Source organism: Rhinopithecus bieti, unplaced genomic scaffold, assembly GCF_001698545.2.
Source record: "Rhinopithecus bieti isolate Rb0 unplaced genomic scaffold, ASM169854v2 scaffold_5626, whole genome shotgun sequence".
NCBI classification, from domain to species: domain Eukaryota; kingdom Metazoa; phylum Chordata; class Mammalia; order Primates; family Cercopithecidae; genus Rhinopithecus; species Rhinopithecus bieti.
The window spans coordinates 6883896-6904937 of NW_016805666.1; the positions used below are offsets into that span (position 1 = coordinate 6883896).

The window sequence follows — 21042 nt, forward strand, 5'->3', positions numbered from 1 at the left end:
ATATCCTGGAATCTCTGTTGGCTATCTGGCGTGTGTGTGTGTGTGTGTGTGTGTGTGTGTGTGGTATGTGGTGTGTGTCTGCAGTGAGGTTGTTTTAGGGCCAGTCCGTCCTCCGCCACTTTGCTGACTCAAAGACCCAGAGGCTTTCTTGGGGTGCAGGTACCAGGATCCCCTGGGCCTTAAGGGAATTTGTGTTGAGCTAGAAGAGTGCGTGTATTCATGATGGGTGTATCCAAACATTCCTGGGCTCAACAAAACCGATTCTCTTTATAACCGCAGCGCCTAGCACATCCCCTGGTGCCGTGAAAGTTGGCTGCGGGAACATCCAAGACCAGGGTGCGGGGCCGGGGTCGGCAAAATTGGTTACGCGGCGCTGGCGCGGCGCTTTGACCGTCGGCGCTGGAGCGTGTGCGTTGCGTGCGCGCGCGGGGGCGGCTGCGTCGGGGAGCACTAAAAGGCAGGCCCCCGGCCGTCGGGCGGGCGAAGCGGGGCTCGGGACCAAGCGAGGTCTAGCCGGGGCGACTCTGCCCCGCCTCCTGGGCGGAGCGGGCGGCTCCCGGATGGTTAGAGCCTCGTGCAGGCTCGGCAGCGCCCGGACGCCGGGCCCAGCGCGTCGGCGCCCTGGCGTGCGGGCGTCCCCGAGCCGCGGAGGGGCCGCCGGGACCGTTTCAGCGTGGCGGCGCTGGTGCTGGCGTTGGCCCTGGAGGACGGCCCTGAGTGGTGGCCGGCGCCTGCCACCCGGCTCTCTCCCGGGTACAGATGGAGTCGTCCGCGGCCATGAGCGGCAAGGTCGGCAGCTGCGAGGCCACGGGAGACCCCAGGACACACACAGCTGCCTCCCGGTGCGGGAAGACCCCGGCTTAAGAGTGAGGTGTGCTGGGCGGAGTGGGGAGGACCTCGAGGCGCCCCGGCAACCAACCATGTTCTAACCAACTGGCAAGTGGGGAAAGTTGACATGATTAGAGAGGAAGGGATCTTATCCAACCTCCTGTATTTCACAGACTGGGGAACTGAGTCCACGGGGCGAGAGACTTGCTGCCCTAGGTTACACAGCTGTTAAGTGGCAGAGCTGGGACTAGAAACCCAATCTGTTTAGGGCTTTTTAAACCCACTGTCCTCACTGAAGTGAATACGAATAATAATACAAGTAATTATTATTGTATTAGATGTTGGAAACTTGGATGGTGAGATTCCTTTGGCATTCGGGACTATTCATATGACTCGTGTTGGAAAAAGTCACTCATGTTTTCTGTGGGCTTGGGTTCCTCATTCCTTCATTCAATGAACGTTTGCTCCTCAGTTACTTGTGCGAGGCACTGTAACCGGAGACTGAAGGTATAGAGCAAGCTTGTCAGCAGCCGTGTGCGGCCCAGGACAGCTTTGAGTGCGGCCCAACACAGATTTGTAAATGTTCTTAAAACAGTATGAGATGTTTTTTGCGCCTGTTTTTTTTTTTTTTTTTTCTCATCAGCTACAGTTAGTGTTAGTGTATTTTATGTGTGGCCCAAGACAGTTCTTCCCGTGTGGCTCAGGGAAGCCAAAAGATTGGACGCATGGTATAGAGAAAACCAGGAAGCATCCCTCCATAACGTATGGCCCACAAGAGGCAGTTCCCCAGACACCAGTAGGTGAGGCAGATATGGGAGGGGGATGGGCCATTAGCTACGATGCCTGTGGAAACTGAAGAAAGCAGATCGGAGGAAGACAATCCGACCTGGGGAGTGGAGGAGGGCGCGGGAGGAGGTGGTATCCGACCTGGATTTTTAAAGATTGAGTCATTTGGGGCACTTGGAATGGGCATTCCGGGTAGAAGGTTCAGTATTAACAAAAAGAAAACAAAACACTGAATGTGAAGAAAAATGGATAGTTTGGTTTGCCTAAAATGTAGGGATTAATAAGGATGCCAGGATTCTAGGGCAGGGGACCAAGATGGGGAGTCAGTGGTGGGAAGCCCTGGAAGATTCCAAGCAGAGCATGACAGTGCTGTGGCAGCGGATAATTTGGCCAAGGAGTGGAACCCTCATTTGTAGCGCGAGAGTGTAGGACCAAGGATCTTTGCAGTCCTGAGAGTCTGTGAAATAGCCAATCTGGGAATACAGGGCTTCATGGAAACATCTCAGTGTAGGATTATGGATGGAAAGTACAGCTGGAATGGGAAAAGGCCCAAACCGAATTAGAAGCCTTGGACTAGAGGTAGCCTGTGATCATCTGCTATTGTGGTTCAGACTTCCAGTAACGTTCTTGGGAGTACTTGTTAAAAAAGTGCTCTTCGTGTTCCTGTAACTTAGGTGGCCTCTTAGGCATGAGCAGACGTTCATTAGCCTGTCCCTATCGGCAGGGAACGTTTATTTCTTTTGCTGCATCCCCAGGGACCAACATAGAGCTATAAAGACAGCAGCCTGTTTTGCCAGTTGGCCAGTTGAAATGGGAGATTTCTTACACAAAGATTACAGACTTAACCTTCATGCCACTCTTTATTATAAACTATTCATAAACATAATATATATTGTGGTGATCATTTTACAAACTATTCATAAACTATATATAAACAATTCTTTGCAGATGGACTCTTAAATGAAACTTTTTTACCTTAAAGATTGTAGTAGAGTATTTTATAAACGTGTCTTTAATTGGTTCTGTGTTTTCTCATACTTATGAAGCATTACATTACACAATTTGCCTGAATGAAATTGGTAAATGTGGTCCATGTAAATCAACTTACCCAATCAGACAGGTTATAGATATTTGCCTAAAATCTGAGCCTGGGCACCTTGGAGATATTCTAACCTCACCTGGAAACTCCCCAACAGGAAAGGTGCAGGGATTCTGGAGTGAGGTTCCACTTCACATTACCTTCTGGTTCTGCATGTGAATGCTTAAAAACTTCCTGTGGTGTTATATGAAATATGTATTTGTGTGCTTTTGCAGCTGCTCCATCTAATAGTATTTGAGAAGGGGGAAAAAATGAAATGTTGCCTAGTAGAAATTCCTTTGGTTAATGATGTTAATCAATGGTATAAAAAAGAGCATGAACTCTGGAATAAAAAGGGACACCTGAAATTGAATTCCAGTTGTGTCGCTTACTACCTGTGCAACTTTAGGTCTGGCACTTAACTCATCTGAGTCTCAGTTTCCTCATCTGTAAAATGATCACCACAATAATCAGCTCACAGTTGTTGACAGTCGAACAGAACAACCTGTCGCCACTAGAATCCCACATGTTGGCCTTTTATAGCCACACCCACGTCCCTCCCACTGCCTCCTCCACTTCCTCAACTCATAGCAACCACTGTATGTTCACTATCTTTTTAAATAATTGTATCATTTCAAGAACGTTGTAAAAATGGAATCACATAGTAAATGACCTTTTAGCATTGTGTGTTTTTATTTTTTCCACTGAGTATAATTCTCTAGAGGTACATTCGGTTGTCGCATATGTCAATAGTTTTTTCCTTTATTCCTAAGTAGTGTTCCATGGTAGGCCTGCGTGTGGTTTTTTTTAACCACCCTTTGAAGGGTGTTTAATGGAGTATGATGAATAAAGCTGCTATAAGCTTTTGTGTGCAGGTTTTTGGGTAGATATAAGTCTTCATTGTCTTTATTCTCAGGGATAAATGCCTAGAAGTACAATTGATGGATTATATAGTAGTTACAAGCTAAACTTTTAAAGAAGTTGCCAGACTGCTTCCAGAGTAGCTACACCATTTTACATTCCCACCAGCAGTGAATGAATGATCCGGTTAATGACAATGATGACTCTGCATCATCGTCAACATTTGATGTTGTCACTTTTTTATTTTAGCTATTCTGATGTGTAATGATATTTTGTTTTTTTTTTAATTGACAGTGATGTATATTTATGGGGTACAATGTGATCTTTTAATCTATCCATACATTATAGAAATAAACTAATTAATGTATTAGTTCATTTTCTGTTATAACAGATTTATAACAGAATGCCCAAAACTAAGCAATTTATAAAGAAAATTAATGTATTTCTTACAGTCATGGAGGCTGAAAAATCCAAGGTCAAGGTACCACTTCTTGTGAGAGCCTTCTTGTTGGTGGAGACTCTGCAGAGTCCCAAGGTGGTATAGAGTATCGCATGACAAGGGGGCTGAGTGTGCTACCTTGCTAGCTTAGGCCTCTCTTCCTGTAATAAAGCTACTAGCTCCCTTCCCATGATAACCCTTTAATCCATGAATTCCTTAATCCCATAATCCATGAATAGATGAATCCATTCATGAGGACAGAGCTCTCCTGATCCAATCACCTCTTCAAGGCTCGCCCCACTTCTCAATACTACCACATGAGGCATTCAGTTTCAACATGCATTTTGGAGGAGACAAACATTCACACCATAGCAGATATACATCATCTCACCAATTTATTCTTTTTTGTGGTGGTAAGAATGTTAAAAATGTGTTTTAACAGTCTTGAGGTATGCAATACATTATTATGTGTGGTAAACATGCAATGCAATAAATCACTAAAACTTACTTCTTCAGTCTAACTGAAACTTTTTACCCTTTGATCATCCACTTCTTCCCTTTCCTCATTTTTCTCTCTTCCCTCTAGCCTCTGGTAATGACCCCTGTACTCTGTTTCTATGAGGTCAGCGTTTTTAGATTTCACATGTAAGTGAGATCATACTGTATTTCTCTTATGTTTCTGACTTATTTCACTTAGGACAATGTTTCTCAGTTCCATCCATGTTGTTACTAATGACAGAATTTCCTTTTTTTAAAAGACTGTATAGTTGTTTCATTGTGTATATGTACCACATTTTTAATCCGTTTATCCATGAATAGACACTTAGGTTGCCTCTGTATCTTGACTATTATGAACAATGCTAAAATGAACATGGGGGTGCAGCTATCTCTTCAACATATTATCTCCTCAACATAGCTATCTCTTCAGTTCATTTGGATATATACCCAGAAGGAGGATTTCTGGATCATATGGTAATTCTACTTTTAGTTTTTTAGGAAACTTCCATACTGTTGTTTCAAAATGGCTAAACTAATTTACATTCCCTCCAGCGATGTACAAGGGTTTCCTTTTCTCTGCGTCCTCACCAACACTTGTTATCATTCATCATTTTGGTAATAGCCATTCTAACAAGCATGAGGTGGTATCAAATTGTGGCTTTAAATTGCGTTTCCCTGATGATTAGAGATGTTGAGCATTTTTTTCATCTATATTTTGGCTGTTTGTGTCTCTTCATTTGTAAAAGGTCTGTTCAGATACTTTGCCCAGTTTTTAATTGACTTTTTCTTGCTATTGAGTTATATGAATTCCTTATATATTTTTCATATTAGCCCCTTATCAAATGTGCAGTTTGCAAATGTTTTCTCTAAATTCACGTGCAAGGAGAATCCTAATGTCATCAACAAACAGAGAAATACACTTCTTCCATTCCTGTAAGAATGCCTTTTATTTCTTCCTCTTGCCTAATTGCTCTAGCTAGGACTTCCAGACTATGTTGAATAGCTGTGAGAGTGGGAATCATTGTTGTCTTTCTAATCTTACAGGAAAAGCTTTCAAACTTTTTACCATTGAGCATGATGGTGTCTGTGGGCTTGTCATATATGGCCTTTGTTGTGTTAAGGTACATTCTTTCTATGCCTATTTTTTGAGAGTTTTGTAGTATGGGTGTTGAATTTTGTCAGATGTTTTTTCTGCATCTATTGAGATACTTGTGTGGTTTTTGTCCTTCATTTTGTTAATATGGTATATTTATTTATGTATTTATTTCTTTATTTTTGAGACAGAGTCTCACTCTGTCACCCAGACTGGGGTGCAGTGGTGTGATCTTGGCTCACTGCAACCTCCACCCTCACCGAGCTCAAGCTATCCTCTCACGTCAGCCTCTCAAGTAGTTAGGACCACAGGCACATGCCACCATGTTAGCTTTTGGTATTTTTATAGAGATGGGATTTAGCCATGTTGCCTAGGCTGGTCTGGAACTCCTGGGTTCAAGATACCCATCTGCCTCAGCCTCCCAGAGTGCTGGGATCACAAGCGTGAGCCACAGTGCCTGGCCCATATTTATTGATTTATATATGTTCAACCATCCTTGCATCCCAGAGATAAGTCCCACTTGATTATGGTGAGTGATCTTTTAAATTTACTGTTGAATGCAGTTTGCTAGTATTTTGTTAAAGATCTTTGCATTTTTGTTCATAAGGGATATTGGCCTGTAGTTTTCTTGTGGTGTTCTTGTCTGGCTTTGGTGTCAGGGTAATACTGGCCTCATAAAATAAGCTCTGAGGTAGTCCCTCCTTTATAATTTTTTGGAAGAGCTTAAGAAGGATTGGTATTTCTTCTTGAATGTTTAATGGGATTCACCTGTGAAGCCATCAGGTCCTGGGCTTTCCTTTGGTGGGAAATTGTTTACTACAATTCAATCTCCTTATTTATTACTGGTCTACTCAGATTTTTTGTTTCTTCCTGATTTAGTCGGGTTGCATGTTTCTAGGAATTCATCCATTTCTTCTGTATTGTCCAATTTGTTGGTGTATAGCTGTTCATTGTAGTCTTTTATGATCCTTTGTATTTCTGGGATATTGAAAGGAGTTAGCTTGCTTTAGGCAGACAGTAAGTAAAGGATCCCCAGAGAACCTCTGACCCACCCCACAAGTGCTTACACCTGATGTTTTGTGCAGATAAGGGAACTTGCACAGGGGACTTGCCTAAACATGCCCACAGCAGACTAAGGGCCCGCATGCACACTAGAGGAATATGTGGAGCCACCAGAAATTCACGCCTTATACAGATAGGGAACTCAGCCTCATCAGGTTATATATAAAGCCCTTGTATTCAGCTGTGAGGGGGCAATGACCAACCTGCTTTCAGGACCCCTCTCTCTGCTGAGAACTTTCCTTTTGCTTAATAAATTCTAATCCAGTCACTCTTCAGGTGTCTGCGTACCTAATTATTCTGGTCATGAGACAAGAGCCCAGACCTAGCTGAGCTAAGGAGTAAAAAATCCTGCATCAGTATCAGTTGTAATGTCTCCTTTTTCATTTTGGATTTTGTTGGGGTTTTTTCCTTTTTTTTTGTCTCAAGATATTTTTAAATTTTCCTTTTAATTTTTTGTTTGACTCATTGGTTGTTCAGGGGCATGTTATTTAATTTCCACATATTTGTGAGTTTTCCAAGATTCCTCCTGTTATTGATTTATAGGTTTGTGCCATTGTGGTCAGAAGAAATACTTGATAGGATTTCTGTCTTCTTAAATTTGTTGAGATTTGCTTTGTGATCTAACATATGATCTCTCCTGAAGAACACTCCATGTCAATTGAGAAAAATGTATATTCAATTGTTGTTACATGAAATTTTCTGTAAATATTTGTCAGGTCCATTTGGCTTAATGTATAGTTCAAGTTCAATATTTCCTTGTTGATTTTTGGCCTAGATCTATCCAATGTTGAAAGTGGGACGTTATTGTATTACAGTCCATGTCTCTTATCAGATCTATTAATACTTGCTTTATATATTTAAGTGATTTGATATTGGGTGTATATATATTTATAATTGTTATATTTTCTTTATGAATTGACCCCTTCATCATTAGATAATAACTTTTCATATCTTTCTGCAGTTTTTCACTTGCAGTCTATTTTGTCTGATAGAAGTATAGCTACTCCCACTTTGTGTTGGTTTCCTTTTGTGTGGAGTATCTTTTTTCATCTCTTCATTGTCGGCTATGTGCGTTGTTAAAGGTTAAGAGAGGTGAAGTTAATCTATTGTAGGCAGCATATAGTTGGGTCTTTTTTTTAATCCATTGAACCATTCAATATGTTTTGACTGGAGAATTTAATACACTTACATTCAAAGTAATTATTGGTGGGTAAGAACTTACTGTTGCTGTTTTGTTGTTTTCTGGTTAATTTGTAGATCTTTTGTTTTCTGTTTTCCTCTCTTGCTTGCTTCCTTTGCAATTTAATGATTTTTTGTAGTGGTATGCTTTGAATTCTTTATTTTTATCTTTTGTGTATCTACTAAGAATTTTTCCTTTGTGGTTACTAGGAGACTTACATAAAACATCTTATACTAATAACAAGCTATTTTAAGCTTATAATTACTTAACTTTAATCACTTGTACAAACTCTAAACTTTTACTATACCCTCCAACAATTTGTTTTGTTGACACTTTTAAAATAGTTTTTGTCATGTCCATTAGCAAAGTATGGTTGCTATATGTGTTTTGAATAGATTTTCTTCTTTTAACCTTTATATTAGAGATGTAATTTATTTTCATGCTACCATTACAGTATGAGTGTTCAGTATTTGACTATATACTTACTTTTACCAGTAAGTTTTTATTTTTATATATTTCCATGTTGCTACTTAGTGATGTTTTCCTTCAATGTGAAGTACCCCTTTTAGTATTTCTTGTAAGGCAGGTCTAGTTGTGATAAATTCCCTCAGCTTTTGTTTGTCTGAGATAGTGTTTTTTAAAGCTCCCCTTCCTCTCTTCCTTTTTGAAGGACAGGATTGCTGAGTATAGTGTTCTTGGTTGGCAGGGGTTTTTTTTTTTCTTTTAGCTCTTTGACCATATCTTATTCCTTTCTACCCTGCAGGGTTTCCGTTGAAAGATCTGATGGGGGTCCACTTTTCTGTAACAAGTTGCTTTTCCCTTAAAGCTTTCCTATCTTCTCTTTGTCTTTAACTTTACACAATTTGATTATTATGTATCTTGATGTGGTTTGCTTTGGGTTCATCCTATTAGGTGTTTGTCAAGCTTCTGGATTTCTGTTTCCTTCCCCACACTTAGGAAGGTTTTTGCAATTGCAGTAGATTCTCATTTAATGTTCATAGGTTCTTGGAAACTGCAACTTTAAGCAAAATGATTTATAGCAGGTTTTTGAATAACATCATTTTATTTGATGTCATTTCATTATGTTGATGAGAAAAAATTCCTTTCATTATATGTTGTTTTGCTTTAAGTCACAGTTTCCAAGGACCTATCAATGACATAAAATGAGGACTTGCTATATTTCTTTGAATATATTTTCTGTCCCTTTCTGTCTTCCCTTTCTTGTACAACAATAATTCACATATTCTGTTTAATGCTGTCCACTAAGGCTGCTAGACTGTTTCACTCTTTTTCATTCTTTTTTCTTTTCAGTCCTCAAATTAGGATTTACCAATGATCTGTATTCAAGTTTGCTAATTCTTACTTCTGCTTGATTTATTCTACCATTGAACCTCCTTATTGGATTTTTCAGTTCCGTTATATTATTCAGTTTGATGGTTTGTTTGGTACTTTTTAATGTTTTCTGTCTCATTGTTGAAGTTCTCAGTTTTTTCATGCATTGTTTTCCCTACCTTAGTAAGCATTGTTATGACTGCCCTTTTGAATTTCCTGTCAGATAAATCACATATTTACATTTCATTAGAGTCATTTTCCTCCATTCCCTATGTTGTTTTCTGCACATTAGATAAAAGAACCACGTTTCTCGGTCTTGCTAGACTGGTCTTGTGTAGATGTTCCTTTCCAATCAGCCTCATCAAAGATTTTAGAATCCACTAACTTGTTTTGCTTGTAAAATCTGCTATTTTTTATTCTTAGTGTCCCCTCCCAACCCAAATTAAAGAGTTTCAAGTTATTGCCTTGAGAGAGGTGGGATAAAAGCCAGTCCCTTGAAATGCAGCTGGAGAGACTGCGGTGTTAGTTGTGTGTTCCAGTTTCTTTTTTCTTTGTAGAGAAGCTTAGAGCAGAATTAAATCTCCCATTCATTCTGCCCTGTACCAAGGAGAATGTCTGAGGCGGATGCCTTTATTCTAGATAGACTGCTCACATTGGAGGAGAGATTGCTGCTGAACATTTTCAAGTTAAAAAGCCACCTTTTTGTTCTTTGTTGTCTAGGAGACGCAAAAGTGAAGAACTCGTGCTAGCTCTCAGACTAGAAGCCTGTCTCTTGGGTGAAGGCTATAAAAGTTAGAGCATTCCATGTGTACAGAAACTACTTCCAGAGAAAGTCTGCAGGTCTGGATTTCTTGCTGGCACAAGTCAGAGTAAAAGGTGTAGGGGAAGTAACCACTCTCCCATTGGAACAAGCAGACGTCTCACACCCTCCTGGCAGGGAGAAACTTCTGGTCTAGAGTTATTACTAAAACAAGCCACAGAAGAAGGTGCAAGGAGTGCCCACTTTCCCTTTCAGACATGAAGCAGCAGCCCCCCTGCTCCCCTCCCCCAGCTCTTTCCAATTGGAGATTAAAGGAGTTTACTTCCAGAGCAAGTCAGGGGAAAAGATGTGGGAGTTCCATCCCTCCCGTTCTTGCTGGCAGAGGTCTCCAGTTTCTTTCAACAGAGAGATCACTAGACTGGATTGTTGCTGGAGCAAGCAGGGGAAAGAAGTGCAACAAGTGCCTATCTCCTGTTCAAGCAAGAAGTCTCAGACCTTTCTTGCAGGGAGAGGCTTCTAGTCTGGAGTTATCACAGAAGCAAGCCAGGGGAAACGATACAGGAATGCCCTTTTTGCTTCTCAGGCATGGAGAGATCCCCCAGCTTCACTTTCACGAGAGATTGCAGAAATTTAGCTCAGGAACAAACCAGGCAAGAAAGCATGTTCTTGCTGGCAGAGACCTCCAACGTCTTTCCCTTCAGAAATTGTAGGGCTGGAATTGTCACTAGAACAAACTAATGAAGATGGTGGGAATATTGTCCTTGTTTAGGCTTGAAGAGGTTTATTCTTTATTTGCTGTATAGGCTCCCAGATACTGGCGTATTAGAGACCAGTACCACATTGAACTCCTGGAAAAGAATGTAGCCAAATCCTTTCCAGGGAGAGATTGGAAGCTGGGCTGATCCTGGGCACTACAGCAGCTGACAGAGCTTTCAAGGTTTGAAACCTCCCTTTGTTTTTTGTGCTTGAGGGAAATCCTCCAATGCCTTTTTTCTACTATTTCTCAGACACAGTGATTTAAGAGCCAAACTTTTTGAAAGGGATGGTAAAAGCTGAGCATTAGGTGTATGGTACAAGCCCCTTACTCCTTGGGACCATGCTAGGAGTTGGGATTCCTTTCCTGATTATAAGACGCTGTGCATAGGGTGGGGTTTGTGCATGAGTGTGTCTCCACTTTTCCTACCAGTTTTGATGTGGATATTTTCTTCTTTGTCTAGTGTGTAGGCGTCTTTCAGCTGGATTCTGCCTTTCTTTTGGAGAGAATTGATCTGTGTGTAGGTGTTTCCTTAGTGTGTTTGTGGGAGAAGGGATAGTCAGGGAGCCTCCTATTACACCATTTTGCTGAGGTCCCCTTATTGTGGTTTTAATTTGCATTTTCCTAATGACTAATGGCTTTCTTGACATCTGTGTATTTTCTTTCATGAAATTAGTCTGTTTGCATTACTATAAAGGAATATTTGAGACTGGGTAATTTATAAGGAAATGAGAGTTAGTTGACTTACAGCTCCACAGGGTGTACAGGATGCATGGTGCTGGTATCTGCGGCTGGTGAGGGCCTCAGGAAGCTTACAATCATGGTGGAAGGCAATGGGGGACCAAGTGTATTCATGGTGAGAATGGGAGCAAGGGGCGGTGGGAGGTACCACACTCTTTTAAACAACCAAATCTCTTGTGAACTCACTCATCACCAAGGGGTTGGCACTAGCCATTCATGAGGGATCCACTCCCATGATCCAGATGCCTCCCACCAGACCCCACCTCCAACTCTGGGGATTACATTTCAGCATGAGATTTGGCAGTAATAAATATCCAAACCATATAACCTACATTCTAATTGTATTGTTTGCTTTTTTATTGTCGAGTTTGGGGAGTCCTTTATATGTTCTAGATACTAGTTCTTTCACAGATACGTGGTTTGCAAATATTTTCGCCCACTCTGTAGTCTGTCTTTTCATCTTAACAGGATCTTTTATAGTACAAAAGTTTTTAATCTTAAGGACAATTTACCAGTTTTTCCTGGTAAGGATCATACTTTTGGTATCAAGTCTGGGAACTCTTTGTCTACCCTAGACCCTAAAATTTTCTCCTATGTTTTCTCTGTATTTTATAGTTTTACATTTAAGTCTGTTATCCATTTTGAAATAATTTTTGTGTGAGGTATGAAATTTAGGTCAAGGTTTGTTTATTTGTTTGTTTGCCTATGGATGTCTAATTGTTTCAGCATCAATTGTCAAAAATCTTTTATATAATAGTGTATGACCTTGACCAGTTAAACTACCTGCCTGGTTTTGTTTTCTTTGTCTAAAAATGAGGAGATTGGACTAGGACTAGATGGGTATCATTTAAGCTGCATTCCTGGAAGTTATGGGGTCTCAGGAATCCTCAACAGGAGCAGCAGTGTGGGCGAGTGGTGAGTAGGGCTCTCATGCTGTCCCTGACTTCATTCAGGGCAGTGCTGCTTTTTAGGCTTTATATTTTTATGCTTCTATTTGATATGTGTTTTGACATGGTACCCACTGCTATAAACAAGTTTGGAGACCATTAGATTAGATAATATCTGAAGTACCTTTCTGTAGTCCATTGCTATGATTCTAAGTGTTCAGTATCATAACTCACTTTTTACCTTGCATATTAGCCTTCAGATTCCTCTGTTAGTTTCTTGAGAGATTACGCTTATGAAATCTTATTTATCTTTATAAATATGATAGACTTTATGAAATCGATTAACTTAACAGTTTATGAATCAATTTGTATGTCAGAAATTGAAAATTTGTTAAATATATTAGAATTTTACAGTTGAATCGTTTATTTCACAGAATTATCATGCCTGGAAGAGAGCATAAGGAACTAAAATCCTACATTAACTGTGTACCAATCTCAATGTCTCTCTTATCATCCACCTGTTTAGCTCTTGCCAATTCACAGAGCATTTGCAACAGTTTTTTACCAGCTCCCAAAGGGTTACTTGCAAAAGCTTTTTACCAGCTCCCTAAGGGTTACTTGCAAACAGCTTTTTGAGATAAACAAAATCAGGCTTAGATGCTCATACTGTTTTCAATATGAGGAAACAGACTCAGTTCCAGTGACCTGCCCAAACTTACAGAACTAACAAATATCAAGTAGAAGACTAAGAGAAGAGCTCACATCATTAATACCTAGTCAAGTTATTTTCCTTCTATATTTTATATATTAGGGTTTCAGTGGGTATTTTCCAAAAGTTGGTATTTGCTACTTAAGCTTTTTATCTGTCAAGTGAGATGATAACGTAACACACTCCAATAGTTGTGTATTTTTTCTTTTTTTGCAGTTAGATAGGGTTGAGATAGTGCATTTGAAAAAATATTGCCCTAGAAAGTGCTCCCCATTCAAATGGTGGTTATTATTATATACTCTGGCTGCATCTTGGAATCATAGCAGGCAGCTTTGTGTGTTTGCTGATTCCTATTCACGGGAAATGTGTTTGTTTATATCACAGTGTATTATCTATTTTTCCTTGTAATATCCACGTGGCCAAATTACGAACTGCCATATTAATAAGATGCAAACATATTTGAGAGGGTGGTTAGACTTAATGGTTTTCATAAAGTTGTTTTAATAGTTATTTTTCAACAGATGCACAGCTTACATTTGGCCACGTCTCTGTGACAGCGTGATGACTGAACTTTTCAACAGATGGCATACAAATACTTGGGAAAACACCCTTCTAATATTAATTGTTATAAAAAAGACTTTTAGAGTGCCAGAAAAATGATAGCCTGTATTCCCAAGTCCTTAGTCTCCGCTATTATAAATTATAATTTAGATGATTTGGAAGTTTCTATTTCTGGCACTTGGATTTGTTTTGTAAATGAGCATATATATCTGCATTAGAGTGAAATGATGAGGAACACGCTGTTGTCAATTAGAGATTCAACATAGATATAGCATTTAAATCCTTTGTTTGTTGATAGATGTACATAATCTCCTCCTGCTGAGTCATTCTACTTCTATTCCATACATAGAAAATAGAACCTTTCATAAGAATCAGCTGTGAGATACTTATGTGTTCTTTCTAAAAAGTATTGACTTAAAAAAAAATTACCAAACTTAGAATTTGAAACATGTTCATCAATGTGATGAACTCCCCAGCTTTCCAAGTTGTCCTGCGTCTGCTGTTGATCACCTAGCATGGCTTCTGGAATCAGTAAGTGAGGAATCTGACAATAAGCGGGGCAGGAAGGAGAGTCATGAAAATCTGTGGTGGCATTTATGATTGTTACAATGACAAAGGGCATTGACTGATATTTAGTGGGTGCAAGCCAGAGTACCTATACACGCTACACTACACAGTATAGTTTTAAACAAGAAAGAAATATTCCATGTCCTACATTAATTTGAACATCTGACTGGACATCCATCTGAGCCTGGAATCCAACTGTGCTTAAATGAAGTGACAGAGTAGGTTTTGTAATACATGGTATTTTTGCAGAGTTTTGTAATACATGCTGTTTTTGCAGAGTTTTAGTACCCTCAGAATGTTGAATGTTAGCATTCACCCATACCTCTGCTTCTTGATATTACTATACTGCTGAATAAAAGGTTGAAAGACTTCTGAGCTGATTTTATTGCTCCTGAATTCTGACTTTTTCATGCTAAATAAGTGTAAGCATATAAACCCTTTTTTATATCCTTAAGTATAGTCATAGACTGAACATTTACTTAGTAAACAGATATTATAAATTTACTTTCCGATTTCCCCTTTTTATCCTAAATAGACCATATTTTAATATTTAATCCTTGATGTTTTTAAAATCTGTGTAAGTTATATTATCCATGGATTTCTAGATTTAAAGAGAAAATTACAGAATGCTTGTTGTTGTAAAGGGGCTCTGAAATTGATTGGGATGAGAAGCATTACTATAGAAAATTAAGTAAAACAAGACAAATTTTTTCTCTACTTGTCCCCTTGTGCACAGATAATTCAGTGTTAGAATCATTCAAAGAAAAGGACAGGGTCGTGATTCTAAGTCTTTAATATGGAATGCAGTCTCAATAAATTCTGTATCATTCTGCTTTTATGGATGTCTTAAACCGATTTTCTTTTGGCAAGTTGTATTAGCTAGTTCTTCTTTGTGTTTGTCATTGCAGATGGCGTTTAATGATTGCTTCAGTTTGAACTACCCTGGCAACCCCTGCCCAGGGGACTTGATCGAAGTGTTCCGTCCTGGCTATCAGCACTGGGCCCTGTACTTGGGTGATGGTTATGTTATCAACATAGCGCCTGTAGGTGAGGTTTATTTCCAGTGGCTCCTGGGAGCAGATTCTTCGTGTTCTTGTCACAGGAAGGAATCATGGGTGAAATAATAAACACAACAAAATAGAAATAAAATATAGAAAGCAGATAAATCCAACTAATCTAGGTTTAGAGAAGGATATTCTGAAACCAAAGCAGCATTGAAGAAATCACAAAGGCCAGTTCACATTAAATTTTAAAGCCTCTGGATTTAAAAAATTACAATTAAAAAGTAAATAACCAGCTGGGAAAAATATTTGCCACAAACCTGGCAAGGTTCAGTATCTTTACATATCACACAAATAAGTTATTTCAATTCATTCAACACCTATTTATAGATCACCTAGTATGTTCTGAATGCTATTCTAAGTGCTGGGGGTATACAGACATCTCCCTGCAGGGCGGAGTTTACATTTTAGTAAGCAGGGACAGACCATGAGCAAGTTACACAAATGTTAAAATGGTGATAAGTGATACAGAAGAAATAAGGTAGGATGAGAAGTGCTGAGGGCAGAAGGTGGTGGGTGGAGATGCTGTGATTTTAAATGAAGTGGTCAGGAAAATTTCTTAAGAAAGTGACATGTGAGGAAAAACATAAAAGAGGTAAAGAAACTGGTCAGATGCTATCTGTAGAAATAGTATCCGAGGTCAAGGGGACAGCAGATAGTAAAACCTCAACAAACAAATGGATAAAGAATTAGGAACAGTTTGTAAAAGAAGAGAAGCAAAAGCTAATACACTTTTTGAAAAAAATTCAACTTTCTGGCCTAGGAATTGTAAAATAAACCAATAAAATATTTCATGCCTATCTCATTAGCAAAGGTTAAAAAGTGATAACAAGCAGTGTTGATAAGAATATAGTGAAATGAACATAAAGGTATTGTTGATGGTAATATAAATTGATAAGGACTAGGACCTTAGACAGGTTCGTATTCTCTGACCCTGTAATTGTACTTCTAGGAATCTATTCTGGGGAAGTATTTAGAGATGTAGACAAGCATTTCTGTATAAGGATATTCACTTCTGTGTCATTTATAATGGTTAAAGTAGACAATGGCATATGTTCGATAGGGGAATGATTAAATGAATTAAGATTTAGCTACATAATATTAGTTATCTAATATTCTTTACTGAGGAATCTTCATTGCTTCACGGAGGGAAACTGCAGAAAGAGCAGAGGTGGTGCTGGCCTCAGAGATGCCTACATCTAGGGGTTTAACCACTATTTAGACTCTCCATCACACATCTGCATTTTTTTCTATGTGCTCTCTTCATTTTCCCAGACTATGTCTCTTTAAAAAACTAAACTGATGACCATAAGCAGCTTTAGGTTCTGACTTTTAGATTCTTTTGATCCAACACGAAAGAGCTAACTGTAACTACCTGTTACAGTTAAAGAATCATGGAGACAGACTCCAGTCGCTCTGGTGTGAGCCCCATGTTCATTGCCAGACTGTCGCTGTGCCCAAGAGAATGGAATACTGTGATTGGCTCAGACAGTTGTTTCCAGGAATAAATAGGCAATGGTGGGATTTGGTGCTGGATAAATATAAATAACAGCATCTGTAACAGCCATTAAAAGTCTTATATCTAGACATGTTTTATTGCAGGGAAGATGGTCTTAATATGATATTTATTTGAAAAAGATTAACCACATGCTCAGTCATAAAGCAAGTCTCAATAAATTCAAAAGAACTGAAATCACACCAAGCACACTTTTGAACCACAGTGCAATAAAAACAGAAATGAATACAAAGAAGATTTCTCAAAACTACACAAAAACATGGAAATTAAACAGCTTGGTCCTCAGTATCAATGTGTGATGCTTAATACCTAGTGTCAACATGATTGGATTGAAGGATGCAAAGTATTGTTCCTGGGCGTGTCTGTGAGGGTGTTGCCAAAGGAGATGAACATTTGAGTCAGCGGACTGGGAGAGGCAGACCCACCCTCAGTCTGGGTGGGCACCGTCTAATCAGCTGCCAGTGAGGCTAGGATAAAAGCAGGCAGAGGACTGGGGAAGAATTACACTGGCTGAGCCTTCTGGCCTCCATCTTTCTCCCGTGCTCGATGCTTCCTGCCCTTGAACATCTGACTCCAAGTTCTTCAGCTTTTGGACTCTTGGACCTACACCAGTGGTTTGCCCGGGGCTCTCGGGCCTTTGGCCACAGACTAAAGGCTTCACTATTGGCTTATCTACTTTTGAGATTTTCGGACTTGGACTGGCTTCCTTGCTCCACCCCTTGCAGACGGCCTGTTGTGGGACTTCATCTGTGATCGTGTGAGTCAGTACTCGTTAATAAACTTCCTTTCATGTATACATCTGTCCTATTCGTCCTGCCCCTCTAGAGAACCCTGAAGAATACAGGTGGAAAATGAAATGAGGGCAGAAATCAAAAAGTTCTTTGAAATTAATGAGTATAGAGACACAACTTACCAAAACCTTCGGGATGCACCAAAATCAGTGTTAAGAGGAAAGTTTATAGCACTAAACACAGTCATTAAGAAGTTAGAAGGAACTCAGATTAACAACCTAATATTGCACATAGTGGAACTAGGGAAAAACGAACAAACAAAAAAAAAAAAACAAAAAAAAAAACAGACCAACCCCAAGGTAGCAGGACAAAATAAATCTAAAATTGGAGAAAAACTGAAAGAAATAGAGATACAAAAATCCATACAAAATTAATGAAACAAAGAATTTGTTTTTTGAAAGGATAAACAAGATTGATAGACTGCTATCTAGATTAACAAAGGAAAAAAGATCCAAAGAAGTGCAATCAGAAATGACAAAGATGACATTATAACCAGTCCTTCAGAAATACAAAAGGTCCATAGAGACTATTATGAACATCTCTATATACATAAGTTAGAAAATTTAGAGGAAATGGACAAATTCTGAAACACACAACTTTTCAACGTTGAGCCAGGAAAAAAGTTCCAAAATTGAATAAGTAACAATAACAAATAAAAAACTACCAACCAAAAAAAGCCCTGGAGCAGATGGATTCACAGCCAAATTCCAGGAGGTATACAAAGAACTGGTACCAATCCTGCTGAAACTACTCCAAAAACTCAAGGAGGAAGGACTCCTTCCTGACTCATCTATGAAAGTAGCATCATCCTGAAACCAAAATCGGGAGAGATACATAAAAAAAGAAAACTTCAGGCCAATATTCCTGATGAACATAGATGCAAAAATCCTTGGCAAAAGACTAGCAAACCAAATGTGGCAGCACAACAAAAAGTTAATTCATAATCAAGTAGGCTTTATTCCTGAGATAGAAGATTGGTTCAGCATATACAAATCAATAAATATGATTCACCACATAAAACGAGTGAAAACCAAAAACCATATGATCATCTCAATAGATGCAGAAAAGCCTTTGATTAAATACAACATCCCTTCATGATAAAAACCCTGAACAGAATTGGCATTGAAGGAACATACCTCAAAATAATGAATCATTTATGAGACACCCACAGCAAACATCATACTGAATGGGCCATTCCCCTTTAGAACTGAAGCAAAACAAGGGGGTTCACTCTGACTACTCCTGTTCAACATGGTATTGAAAGTGCTAGCCAGAGCAGTGGGGCAAAAGGAAGAAAAGGCATCCAAATGGGCTCTGACTACTCCTGTTCAACATGATTGAAAGTGCTAGCCAGAGCAGTGGGGCAAAAGGAAGAAAAGGCATCCAAATAGGAAAAAAATAAGTCAAATTACCTCTTTTTGTTGAATATTTGATTCTGCACCTAGAAAGCCCTAAAGACTCCACCAGAAGCCTCCTGGAACTGATAAACAACTTCAGTAAAGTTTCAGGATACAAAATCAGTGTACAAAAATCAGTAGCATTTTTATACACCAATAACATTCTAGCTGAGAGCCAAATTAAAACACAATTCCATTTACAGTAGCCACAAATAAATAAAATACCTAGGAATACATCTAACCAAGAAGGTGAAAGATCTCTACAAGGAGAACTACAAAACACTGCTAAAAGAAATCAGAGATGAGACAAATAAATGGAAAAACATTCCATGCTCACGGATTGGAAGAAATAATTTTAAAATGTTCATATTGCCCAAAGCAGTCTACGGATTCAATGCTATTTCTATCAAACTACCAATGCCATTCTTCACAGAATTTGAAAAAATATTCTAAAATTTATATGGAACCAAAAAAGAGCCCAAATAGCAAAAACTAAAAAAAGCTGGAGGCACATTACCCAACTGCAAACTCTACTGGAAGGCTATAGTAACCAAAACATCATGGTACTGGTACAAAAACAGACACACAGACCAAGGGAACAGAATAGAGAACCCAGGAATAAAGCCAAGCACCTAAAACCATCTGATGATCTTTGACGAACTCAACAAAAATAAGCAATGGGGAAAGGTCTTCCTATTCAATAAATGGTGCTGGAATAACTGGCTAGCCATATGCGGAAGAAAAAAACTGGACCCCTACCTTTTACTATGTGCAGAAATTTACTCAAGATGGACTAAAAGTTTAAATGAAAAACTCCAACATGGCACATGTATACATATGTAACAAACCTGCACGTTGTGCACATGTACCCTAGAACTTAAAGTATAATAATAATTTAAAAAAAAAGAACTATAGAAGTCCCAGAAGAAAACCTAGCAAACACACTTCTTGACGTCAGCTTTGGCAAATAATTTAAGTCTCCAAAATGAATTGCAACAAAAAGAAACATTGACAAGTGGGACCTAAGTAAACAAAAGAGCTTCTGCACAGCGAAAGAAATTGTCAACAGAATAAATGGTCTACAAAATGAGAGAAAATATTCATAAATTGTGCATCTGACAAAAGTCTAGTATCCAGAATTTATAAGGAATTTAATCAACATGTAAAAAATAATCTAATTAAAAAATGGCCAAAGACAGGAACAGACACTTCTGAAAAGAGGACATTTAGGCAACCAACAGACCTGTGAAACAATGCTCATCATCACTAATCATCACAGAAATGCAAATCAAAACCACAGTGAGATACCATCTCACGTCAGTCAGAATGGTGATTATTAAAAAGTCAAAAAATAACAGATGCTGGTGATGCTGCAGAGAAAAGGGAATGTTTACACACTGTTGGTGGGAATGTAAATTAGTTCAGCCACTGTGGAAAGCAGATTGGAGATTTATCAAAGAGCTTAAAAGAGAACTACCATTTGATCCAGCAGTCGTATTACTGGGTATATACCCAAAGGAAAATAAATTATTCTACCAAAAAGACACATGTACTTGTGTGTTCATCACAGCATTATTCACATAGGAAGGACAGAATCAGTCTAGATGCCTATCAGTAGTGAATTGGATAAAGAAAAGGTGACACACACACACACACACACACACACACACACACACACCATAGAATACTATACAGCCATGAAAAGGAATGTCCTTTGGAGCAACATGGGTGGAGGAGCTGGAGGCCATTATCCTAACGAAATTGATGCAGGAACAAAAAGCCAAATACCTTATGTTCTCACTTACAAGTGAGAACTGAACATTGAGTACACATGGAGATAGAGATGGGAACAATAGGCACTGGGACTATTGGAGGAGGGAGGAAGGTGTGGGCTGAAAAACTATGTATTGGGTACTATGCTCACTACTTGGATGATGGGATCATCCATATGCCAAACTTCAGCATCACAAAATGTACCCATATAACAAACCTGCACATGTAACCTCGGAATCCGAAATAAAAGTTGAAAAAATGTAATATGTCATATACCCAGTTTGCTAAAAAAATATGTACACACGGGAGTGCAGACATGTATATGCACCTATGCATATGTTAGTAAATGTCCTAATAGAAGTATATCA

The 21042-nt window shown here is 39.1% G+C and overlaps 1 protein-coding gene across 2 annotated transcripts in view; it reads left to right on the plus strand.

Annotated features, from left to right (window-relative positions):
- Window positions 1–471: 471 nt before the first annotated feature.
- The window catches only part of PLAAT1 (phospholipase A and acyltransferase 1), a 33785-nt gene continuing 13214 nt past the window's right edge, over window positions 472–21042 (plus strand). For both annotated transcript variants that reach the window (XM_017873451.1, XM_017873450.1), the window contains exons 1-2: window positions 472–842; window positions 15045–15183. In XM_017873451.1, coding sequence (XP_017728940.1) covers window positions 561–842; window positions 15045–15183 — 421 coding nt within the window. In that variant the 5' untranslated portion in view covers window positions 472–560. The remainder of the gene's footprint in view (window positions 843–15044; window positions 15184–21042) is intronic.